General features: G+C 45.0%; 1 protein-coding gene across 1 annotated transcript in view; it reads left to right on the top strand.

The window, feature by feature from the left end:
- Nucleotides 1–6,406: 6,406 nt before the first annotated feature.
- MUC13 (mucin 13, cell surface associated) overlaps nucleotides 6,407–11,656 on the top strand; it is a 23,021-nt gene continuing 17,771 nt past the window's right edge. The window contains exons 1-4 of the mRNA XM_031057628.1: nucleotides 6,407–6,464; nucleotides 9,021–9,077; nucleotides 9,708–9,770; nucleotides 10,859–10,921. Of these exons, the coding sequence (XP_030913488.1) occupies nucleotides 6,407–6,464; nucleotides 9,021–9,077; nucleotides 9,708–9,770; nucleotides 10,859–10,921 (241 nt within the window). The remainder of the gene's footprint in view (nucleotides 6,465–9,020; nucleotides 9,078–9,707; nucleotides 9,771–10,858; nucleotides 10,922–11,656) is intronic.

Raw genomic sequence — 11,656 nt, forward strand, 5'->3', positions numbered from 1 at the left:
ATGAATCTCGTTGCTCTTGTGGCATTTCCCGTAAGACCCACTGGCACAGTCATGTACTGAGTTACTGCTCATGAACTGCTTTATGAAAGTTATCTGCCTCCACGCTGCAGGGTAGTAAAAGGCTTTAAAAATAGCAATAAATTGCAGTTAGAGAGAAGTATTTATCATTGTGAAATTGTTTGTGCCAGTACTTGTACAGGTTGTTTGCTGGGACCTGAGTGAGCACAGAGTGGGTTTGGACACTGCTGCAGATATGCTGAATTGCTTTCCCAGGACTTGTCTCTGATGCTGGTCAATGGCCATATCCATTCCAAACCCAGCTGGAATTTTCATTCCCTAATAGTAATCTTTAGCTTTCTTCCTTAAATTAACAAGAACGGATGCATTTTAGCTAAATGCTCTTCCTATGCTGACTAATGTTTTTTCCTCTTTACACACAAAGGATGTAATCCAGCATCCCTACAGTGACTGAGGTAACCCTCCCATGGACTGTAAAGAAGTTTTTTTAGGCCTGAATTACTCCTCCACCAGGGTCACCTGCATGTAGTACATGCTTTCCCATAGCTCTGTCTGCCTATTTCTGTGATACTGTTCCTGCCTTTGCTTGTTTTATCTATTCTTTTTTTTAAAGCATACTTATTACTGTAGCAGGACCTGTGTTATGTGAGAATGAACAAAACAGCTTCAAGATTGGAAAGAGTTTCCTGGGAAGAGAATGAATGTGAATTTTGTGTAGTTGTTTTACTGGTCAGCCAGCCTCTTTCCTATCCTGTAATATCTAGGGATATAGAGATGCTTCCTGCTGTCACACATACCAACTGCTCTGCAGATCCCTCTTGCCTGTCTCTTTAGAAATTAAGCAAGATCTCCTATTTTCAAAAGGGATATGTCCTACATGCTTGTTAGAGTTTGGGACCTTTTCAATGTACATTTAATTCTTCATTCCCTTGAGCTGCTGAAATTGAAAAGCAGGAGAGAAATTCATGAAAGAGTAGGAAGTACCAAAATTAAAAAAAAAAAAAAAAGAATATGCTTAATTATTTTGCAGAAATGTGACTTCAGTACTGTGAGATCAAGTGTGGGATGACACCTTTTCTGTGTCTAGTCTTTGTTGCATAATATCCTTGTTGAGGGAACACCTAGCAAGGGTACCTGATGTTCCTCCAAAGTGGTATTGAAATGCTAAATTGCTCAGTCTCTATTTCAATGAAATGGTGGAAGAGATGGGAGTCCTACTTTGGTTAATGACTGCAGCAGGCAGCCTCCAGATCAGCAAAATCCTGTATGGAAAAGTCCTGTGGAATACAGTAAATAATGATCACTTCTCTTGAACACGGCTATAGAATTTGCTGGACATAAAAAGTCTTCAATAAAATCTGCTAGGATGGGTTTACTTTAAAGGAAAAAAAAAAAAAGAAGCTCAACAGGATAAATATTTACTACCTTAATTTTTTAAAGGAAATCCTGTTAAACTCAGTCATTTGCTTTAAACCCATTAAATTCTACAGGACTTTCTCCTAGTCAAAGGTGAAACTTGGTGTGTAAAATCATAATGATTTATTTAAGCAGCTTTTAGAATTGCAGTAGTAAAGCTCACCTTTTGTGAACTCTCTTCCAAAACATAAATTTCAGCATTTGTTTGTGCTTCTTTACGACCTGAATGTAAACCTGTGTATGTTCTTGACATTGCTCCACTCCCTTCCCTCTATCTCTGAATGTTTGCTTCCAAGTCTCTGGGGTTCTGAGGATGTTTTCCAAACCAGTATTATTTAAAGTTGTATCATATTTTCAGCCTCCACTAATTATACAGTACTGTAGTAGCAAAATATAATTTTTAATGATTGGATTATTTTTATACCTGCATCCAATATTATTAAATCTGGCGTTCTAGTCAGTATCATAAAAGGATACAATAAAACAATGAATATTACTATGTCCCTGCTTTTTTATTGTATTTATCTTTGCTTGTTAAGGGAAACATATGCAATTTTTAGGTGGTCTTAATTATTATTATACATCTAATCCAGAAAATAAGAAATTGCATAGAAAAGAAATTGCTTTTGTTCTTCTGATGGTGCTTCCTGATTGAAAACTAAATTGAAAAGCAAAGAGGAAATGGGTATGTTCTGTTAGTTGAGCCAAACCAAATTCTGCTCAGCTGAAGTACAAGTTGTGTTCTGATACATTTATCTTGGTGGCACCAAGCAACTCAGTCTAATTTTAATTTTTCCTCAGTTTAATTTTTGCTGGATCTGGTAAAGTTTGTTTACGTGTGTGAGTGCATGTTGGAGGGGAGGAAAACCTCAGGAGAGGTGGGTGCAGCAGGGCTGTTTGCAAGGGCAAAGGACTGGACCTGACCCCCATGAGATCAGTCCTGTCCCAGTGAAAACCACCAGGGACAGTGAAGAGTGCCCAGCTGAGTGTCCCTCAAAGGAAGAAGGAGGGCACCTTGAATCCAGAGGAGCACTCAGACTGCTGAGAAGAGGCATCATTTGGAAGAGCATCTGGAGCAATGGCAGGTAGGTTCATTTGGGGCAATTTTTTTGGTATTGCTGCAGAGCAGTACAACTGTGACAGAAATCAGATGGGACTAAGGTGGGATTCATCTGTTCCATGAGAAGTTAGATGGCGTCTTTGAACACATGATCTGGCCTTCCCAGTAGCCATGAAAAGAGACACACACCCACAGAGAGCACCTCACCCCATGGTAAGACCACTTACCATGACTGTCTCGTGTTATTCTACTTTCTGTGTGAGGTTGGTATCTTTTAGGAAATTGGCAGTGTGAAACCACGGGTCACAACATTTCCATGGGACTAAGTAAAAGGTCTTTCGGGTTGTGGACAAGCACATGATTTAACAGCCCTGCCCACTTCAGATTTGCGTGTCAGTGCCTCTGAGACCACTGAATGCATCCCTAATGTGTGCCTACAAACTCTTGGGAACCACCTGAAAAGGAGGTAAAGAGCATCTACTTCCCCTGATTATATGTGAATCTGTATCCATAGCTAAAGCTTTGATTTAGACTTCTAAAGCTTTTTTTTTTAACTTTTAGCTAGTTAAAACATATATTTCAACTTATAAATGTCATATATAGTGGAGAAACCAAATTTACATGAAATAACAAAATATAGAGGAATCTAGTAAGGACTGAAAAATGTTCAGGAAAACAGTATTGAACTGATGCACATAAAGAGCTGTAAAAGACAATTTTTCCTACTTTCTCTTCTGACAGCATGATTGCCTCTTGATTACATGCACTTTCTAATAGATAGATAAGGCCCTTTACTTTTGGTATTTCTTTTTCCTGCCATAAAAAAGTATTGACAATAGAGCAGGTACTGTTACTAAACCTAGCATATTTTTTATTCCATAATAATTGTTCAGTGTTCTTGATTGTCATATGACACACAACAGTTTGATTTTGCAGCTTCTGGAAAGTTATTGAGTTATTTCTGCAAAGGAAGTTTTCTCTGTAGTTCCTTGCAGGACATCCCAATTCCTGTGGCTGTGTGAGTCTGCCTGGACTAACAGTCAACTTTTTATTGTGCTTAATGTGTGCTTAATGACTTAATAATTAAGTGCAGTTTCACTGGTATCAGTTCTCCTCTTTGGTTCATTCTCTGTGTCTGTTCTCCTAAACCACCATATCTCTGGTTTATAATATATAATTAATTGCCCCACAAATCACCAAGCAATAGGGCACAAAGAGCCTGTCACCCTCCTTCCTGGAGAGAGCCTGTTGTGACCACTGGTGTGTCACAAATGGGCAGGGAAGGGCAAGCAGAGATGAAAACTGCTAGTCCATGATGATGTATGTCTGTTCAGGGCATTACTTCCTGCAGGAACTGGGGCCTTTTGCATTGCAAATGACTCACACTGCCAAAACTGTGATCGTAATAAACATAAACAACCAGGCAGGAATGGAAGTAAAGTTTAAAAATATAGGTAACACACCAGCTCCTGATGTGCCTTCACTGTAGAGAGCAGTTCTAATTTGCAGGACTGCACACTCAACCAGTAGTCTCTAGTGTAGGCAGAAAAGCTGCACCATTTACATCTGCTGAAGACCTGGCCCTCATTTTCTATAGTGCCCTGAGAGGTTATTTTGATCCCATGCACTTGCTTCACAGCCAACAGGGAGATTTTGAGACCTGGATTAATTTAGCTGCACCTTGAGGCAGCATTGGAAAATCAGAGTGGAAGTCTGGGAGATGGACATTGCCAGAGGATGGGTGACGCAAAGCTGTGCCACTCTCCAACAGCCAGGTTTGTCCTCCTCTGCACACCAATTCCCACCTGAAGCACCTGCTGGGGTCTGGGGCTCACAGCACTGACATTTGTTATTCTGACAAGACTTTGGGATTAGTTTTTGGATGTCCCCTGAGGCTGGGAGGGAGGTGGTGGCCTGAGGTGGAGGCTGGACACTGGCCAAGCAGGTAGGCACAGGGCACTGGGGCCAAACATTTCCCAGGCATTTCCTTCTCTTATTCTGTCAGCTTCCTGGCAAAGCACTTCTAAGGAGGGGCCTGGAGGAACTGAGTGATCTGATGGGCAATGGGCATGGGAGGGAGCAGCAGGGCAGGAGCTGAATCCAGCATGGCCTGAAGGAGCAGACAGAGGAGGGCTGCCAGGGGGTCACTGTGGGGAATGGGGATAGGTGTGGGGAGCAGGTCACACTGGAGGGACTTCAGGGACAGAGATACAAAGGAAGGCACAGGCAAAACCTCCAAATTTCAGGCTCAGCATCCTGAGCAGGTTGACAGAGGGAAAAGGCTGCTCATTCCTTGTGCCAGCAGAGGCACACAACCATTTTTGCTGTCGGTAAGCCAGCAGTGTTTCCTGGTTCAGTGCAAGTTAAAAGTTTAAGACAACCCTAAACTCAGGAATGACTTTGAGTAATACTTCTGGTCTCTCTCACCCTCCTTCATTCAAGGAGATTACCCAAGACTGCATTTCTTGTTCTTAAAACAGAAAATCAAACAAAAGCAGACAAAGGGAGAGGCATTTACTACACGGAACTGTTACGTGGCATTCAGTAGTGTGTTCATAACCTGCCTGTGTTGCTGGCAGTGGGGTCTGCCAGAGGAGACCAAGATCATAGCCATTAGAAGTGGCAGGGGTTGTGGCAACTCTGATGGGTTGTTTGTCTTTCTTTTGTCTGGTAATGATGGCATAACTTGTGTTTACTTCAGAGAAAGACCTTACTGGCAGTTGTGGCAGGATACAGAGTCACTCAGACCTTCAAAATGAGAGAAATTACGCCTTTGCCTGAAAAGGAGGAACTGGAAATCACTGATCTGGCCCAGCTGATCTCAAGCAGTGCATTTTACTGGACCACAAAGGAGAACAAATGCTGGAAAACTTGAGTGGGGGAGGCAGCTAGAAGTAAGAGACTTTGGGATAACCAACTCCTGCCCACAGAGATCTTTTTTCCCATCTTGGTCTCTCACTGGCCATTTCAGAAGCTTCCTAGAGTCCAATGTTAAAAACGCTTCGTCTCCAGCCTATTTTCCACACATCACAGCAGGGTTACCTGCTTAACATCTTTCTGGGCTTTTTGTCATTTCTAGATCTGCTGCAGGCTTTCTGCTCCAGGCTGACATTCCCTGGTTACAAATGTGTCTCTGGCAGAAATACACTTTGCCTCAAGAAAGGGAGGCTGCCACTCAGATAAAGACAAAAACACCTGCTGGCTGTCCTGCTTGCTCTTCCTGTTCACTCACCACTTTAGTGAGCCTGCAACACACATAAGAGGGCAGCAAACAAAACAGCCATGATCACTGCCAGAAGGGCAAATGTCAGTCCTTTTTCTTTGATGTCAAAGGTGCAGATGTTTTCTCTTTCTTTTTAGCCTGTTAAGGAGTAAGAAGTGCTTTAGCATAAGATTTTGCTTATAAGAAAAAAAAATTTGGAGTTTGAGGAATGAAGCTTGTCTGTACTGGTAATTTATTGCACAGGAAGTGAGCATGTGGATGCCAGGTACTCTTTTTGAAGTGCATAATTAGCATGCCTTGGGATGGGGTCACCTCTTCCCCTTTAACAACAGATTGTACTGCTCTCCTCATTTAATTTGCTTGGAAGGTGTTGGTATGGAAAACTGGCAGGGGATAGCTGGTGCACTGTCAGTTCCCATGTCAGCTTATTTAGCAGTAACTTCCTTGTGTCAACAGATCTCGAGTATTTATGACTTAAAAGAAGAACGCTGCAGGTCCAGAAATCTCCTCCCAGCCTGAGGAGGAAGAAAAACACCGCTTGAATTTATCATTTGCCACTTTGCCACCATGACGTCAGCTCAGGGCTGAGCTCTTTACCTGTGGCTGGGACCTTAAATGAGCTGACGCCAGGAGAGAAAGGCACTTTCTCTGAGGCTTAGCAGCAAGTGGCAGCAGCACCAGAAGTGGCAATGAGACGCTCTGTGTTCTTCGCTGTGTGCCTCGGCCTGGTGCTGAGCCTTTTGAAAGGTAAGAACCACTATCTTCTGTTTTGTGATTTATCAAGGCAGCTATTGTGTGGCAGTGAATGGATTTTCTAGTACTTTCAGCAGTTGTTGAGAAGCCAGTTGTGATACACAATTCAGCATGTCTAGATTTTGATTAATTAATGATGAAAGATGTCACTGTAAGCCAACGGCTTTCCTTGTTCGCAGAACAGTGGAAAATCGCTGGTGCTTATGATTAACCTAATTCAGCCTATTCCAAGAGCAGTTTTCAGGACTTTCATACTAAACCCAGGTAATTCAAGCTCTGTTAGAGTCATAACAAAAGGTGCAACTGTTCCACCCCAGTACCTTTTGGCCAGAGGCTCCTTAACCAACCAGTCTGGAAAGCAGCTCCCTCTGAGCTGGTTCACTGCGCTTTTGTTCTTTCCTTTTGAAATAAATTAATGGAAACATCACCACCAGCTTCCAAGAGGGTTGCACCATAATCTATTCAAACTAAAGGTGTCATTCCTTAAGCCACTTAGTACATTTTCTGGCATTGTACCAAAGTTGGTAGTTGTGGGCCATAGCCTATAGCTAAATTTGCCTTTTCCTGATAGTCAGTGAGAGGGATGAGGGGATGAAGACATTAGCAGAAGTAAAGCATCTCTATGAAGAGTTTTGTAGCAGCTTGAAGCTGTGAGAGGACAGGAACTCCCAGCTAATACAAAGATAAAATTGCAGAGTTATCAGCCAAATTAAGACCTGTTAAGCTTGCAACTGGTGGCAGATGGTTGTGGGTCTCTGTTGCCTACTGTGAATGAACAGATGCATTTCCAGCAAGATCCACAGTGTGCTACAGACCATTTTTCAGCTTTAAGTGATAAACATAGAAGTCTTCAAGATTGTCTGTTGGTTGGTTTCCTGGTTGGAGGCTTGTAGGCAATAGCAAGACATGAAAATTCTTGTGCCAAGAGTTACTGAAAGCAATAGCCGTTTTTCACTTGATCTGACTTTGCATCAGGATAGATCTGCCCAGAAACCTTTTTCATTCTAAGCAAACATTGTAAAAGCTTTGCAGGATGTGTCCATTTGAATAGTACTGGCAAAGGCCCTGCCCTGTTCAGCAGCCAGATGTCTCTGCTATTGTATATCCTTGGTGGTAACATCCATTTCTTTATCACAGTGGTAATGCCCAAGCCCATTAACACATCCTGTTTCCATACATAGAAGGTTAGGTCTAGGCACACAGAGCCATAAATTAGCCACCTTTGCTCAGCTTACCTTCGTCAAGTCCATCCAGAAGGTTCAATTGCAGCTCATGCACTCTGCTGGCACTGTGGATGCTGTTCTTCCTGAGTCCAAAGGGTACTCCTGGACGATGGCTAGCCAGAGCCTCCCCGCTCTAGCAGCTGGAACAAAAGTTACCTCTGTAACAAGTTGCTGTTCCAACATCCATTGCCTGTGGCCAGCAGAGATTCATATTATCACGGTTATAGGAAAAATATCCATTTATACTAACGGGGGAACAAATAATGCTGTTTATAGAACTCAGTGACCAGAGGAGGCAAGAGACCTGGCAGGGAACTGCCACAATTGCTCATGTTCCCCTTCACCTAGAGGAGGCTAATGGATTACTTGTCTTTTGCATGTGCCTTTTCTATGTGAGATGCGTTTTCAATCAAAAAAAAGTGTAGAAGATTTTCCTCACTTAGGATTTTCAAAGCCCTATAAAGCTCTAGAAAAGTGGGGTCTATTTTTCAAATGTCTGCTGAGATGTGCAGTCTGTGATAGTGACATGGATTTTAGCCACAAATAGGTTAGTCTTTCAGCTGCATGCTTTTAATGCTTTTGATAGAATTATGCTTGCAGCAGCATTCACGCAGAGTAAATAAGTTTACTGTTAACTTGTAAATTAATGATTATTTAATAATAGTTAATAATAATAATTAACTAATTCAGATTAAAGTTAGATTATGTGATGCAAACTGGCCATTTGTCAGTATCACACATTTATCAGCAAGGTTGGTTTATCCTTCTTACATCTATGAAAAACAAAACAAACAAACCCCTCAAACCTGAACTCATTCCTTTTATCAAGAGTTGAGAATGACACAGGTTAAATAAAGAAACACCCAACAACTTAAAAATAAACAACTAGAATATTTTGGAAAAATAAAAGCAATAACAAAGGCTGAAACCAAAGTTTGAGGAAGTATTTTCACCAATTGGCTGATATCACACAGGGTTCCCTTTATTCAGAAATAACGATGACAGGGAAGGAATAGAAGAGAAAAAAATAATGTATGCTGTCAGAAATGCATAGAGCTGTAGTCCAGGGAAAGAAGGTCTTGATACTCCCAATGATGCCATAGCAGAAGGAGCATTCCTGGAATAGAAATAGCCTGCTGTCAATGTCCACAGGAATCTGTTCTAGCACAGCTCGAGACCTGGGACTGACAAAAGGCAGGGTAAGGCTGCCCAGAGGTGTGGCTGCTCAGCCACACACACAGGTCCTCCCAGACCTGTTTACTCAACAATTGTCCTGTGTGCAAAGAGTTCCCTAGTGCTGCCATTTCTTTTCTTTTCCCTCCATCAGAAGCCCCTGCTGCAACACCTGCAGACACAGCAGTGACAACAAGCTCAATAACTACAGGTAAGGAGCAAAGCTTTCAGACAACCCCTTCTGGGAACAGTCCCAGGGAGCTCTGCAGTCCTCACAGAGGTTTCCCTGAATTCCTCTCCCAGGGGAGACAGATGTGCCCAGATCAAGGCTGTAAATACCCTCCACAAGTCCCTTTTTCCCCGCTGCTCTTTGCTGCAAGGAGGAACCACTGGGTAAGAGTTGAGGAGGCGGCTCTTTCTGTGCTTGGCACCTTTACCTCCTGCATCAGGCCTGGATAGAAGGGGATCCCTGTGGAGATGCCCAGGGGAATCCTGTGACCAGATCCTGCTGGGATGACTGAGGCTGGTTGCCACTGGAAGTGACAGCTTTGGCTGACACAGCAGTGGCCATAAAGCATGGGACACTGCAGTGTGCGTGAAGGCCTTGTGTTCAAACGCTGCCCTTGGGGGACAAGGGGCCATGGACACACCAGGTGACACAGGCACCTCAGCCAGGGAGAGCCAAGAGGCTGGGCAAGGGTGCTCAGGGCTTTGACTGCTCAGCCCCACGAGGATCCACAGCATTTTCCTGCTCAGCACATGTCCTACACACACAGAATTGCCCAAGGATTTCTGAACAGACAATGTTAGGCCGTACTGCCATGTCTCTTCTCTTCTTCAGAAAAAGGTACTGATAATGGAACAGATGGTGACACACCGGAGCTGAGACCCTCAGAACCTCCAGGTAAGGAGAAAAGCTTTCAGGCTTCCCCTTCTGGGGACAGCTTGCAGTAACCAGGTTCCAGGGAGCACTACAGATACCCAAGCAGGAAGGAGTTCTCCTGCCTGGGTTTCTCTGAGTTCTTTTCCCATGGGAGACAAAGTTACCCAGGTCCTGGCTGTGACTAACTTCCACTCTTCCATCTTTCCCTGCTGGTCTTTGTTGTAAAGGAAATGTGTTGGGGAAGATTAGGGCAGGCTGCTCATTCCATGCTTGCTGCCTTTGCCTCTTGCACCAGGCCTGGGTACAGGGTGATCCATGCAAAGGGAAGCCCAGGGCCAGCCTGTTAGCAGGCCCTGCGGGGAGTTGTTCCTGAGGCTGTTGGAGCATGGGCAGGGAGGGATCTGGGGCACAGCCCAGCAGGGAGAGGCCAGGGGCCATGCCGGGGGGCACGGAGCAGAATGTGCCTGTTGTCCTCCATTCACAGCCTGGTGCTGGGGACCCCCAACCAGAAGGATCAAAACTCCTGCTGGGATCACCCTGAGGAGGGGCAGCTTCCTCAGCCCCTCAGCTCTTCCTCCATGGTGGGCTTGTACGAGCACATACCTCTTGCCAGCAGGGCACCTCCCCATCACGTTGTCCCAGCTTAGAGAAAGACTTTGTGCCTCTGGCTTCCACCCACATGAGCCTGTGCCAAAGGCCACCATGAGGGAGTGGAGAACTGCAGGCTGTGCCCAGGCTGATGGAATCTCCCAAGTTGCGCTGGCTGCTGTGGGCTTCCTTGGGCAGACAAAGGCATCTTTGCTGCATTGAGACACGTGTGTACCTGTGGCTGAGAGCACTGCAGCTGGGGAGCACAGCTGGGCTGGGGGACATCCACAGCCTATCTGGGACATGCTAAAGTCCAGCCATAGGAGTCATTGGATGACACAGGCATCTCAGCCAGGGACAGCAAAAAGACTGGGCAAGGGTGCTTAGGGCTTTGACTGCTCAGCGCCACAAGGATCCAATTCCCTACTCAGCACTTGTCCTCCACACACAGAATTGCCCCAGGCTTTTGGAGCAGTCAATGCTAGGCAGTGCTGCCATGTCTCTTCTCTTCCCTTTTCCAGGAAACGATACTGATAATGGAACAGATCCCAACCCACAAGTGATCCCAAACTCAAAACTTTCAGGTGAGGAGAAAATATTTCAGGCTTTCCATTCTGGGGACAGATTGCAGTAACCAGGTTCCAGGGAGCACTGCAAATACCAAGCAGAGAGGAGTTCCCTGCCTGGGTTTCTCTGAGTTCTTCTCCCATGGGAGACAAAGTTACCCAGACCGTGATCTTGAAAAACATCTGCTCTTCCATCTTTCCCTGCTGGTCATTCTGCACAGGGAATGTGTGGTGGGACATTTGAGGAGGCTGCTCATTCCATGCTTGGTGCCTTTGCCTCCTGTGCTGGTGGGTGGATTGTGGGGTACAAGGGGTTCCATGCATAGGGGTGCCCAAGGCCCTGCAGGGAGTTGTTCCTGAGGCTGTTGGAGCATGGGCAGGGAGGGATATTTGGGGCACAGCCCTGCAAGGAGAGGCCAGAGGGGCCATGGCTGAGCACCACGGGGGACAGAATGTGCCAGTCGGCCTCCATTCCCAGCTTGATGCTGGGGCAGGATGTGCTCAGCATCCAAAACATCACCTCCCCATCCTGATGGCCCAGCATTGGGAAAGACTTTGTGCCTCTGGCTTCCATCCACATGAGCCTGTGCCAAAGGCTACCAAGGGGAATGCAGGTGTGGTAAGGAGGAGTCCAAGAGCAGGGTGGGAGAGAAGGTCAATGAGTGCAAGAACACAGAATTGCCAAAGGCTTTTTGAGCCATCAATGCTAGGGAGTGCTGCCATGTCTCTTCTCTTCCCTTTTCCAGGAAACGA

The sequence above is a fragment of the Geospiza fortis genome, unplaced genomic scaffold (assembly GCF_000277835.1).
Source record: "Geospiza fortis unplaced genomic scaffold, GeoFor_1.0 scaffold112, whole genome shotgun sequence".
Classification (NCBI taxonomy): Eukaryota; Metazoa; Chordata; class Aves; order Passeriformes; family Thraupidae; genus Geospiza; species Geospiza fortis.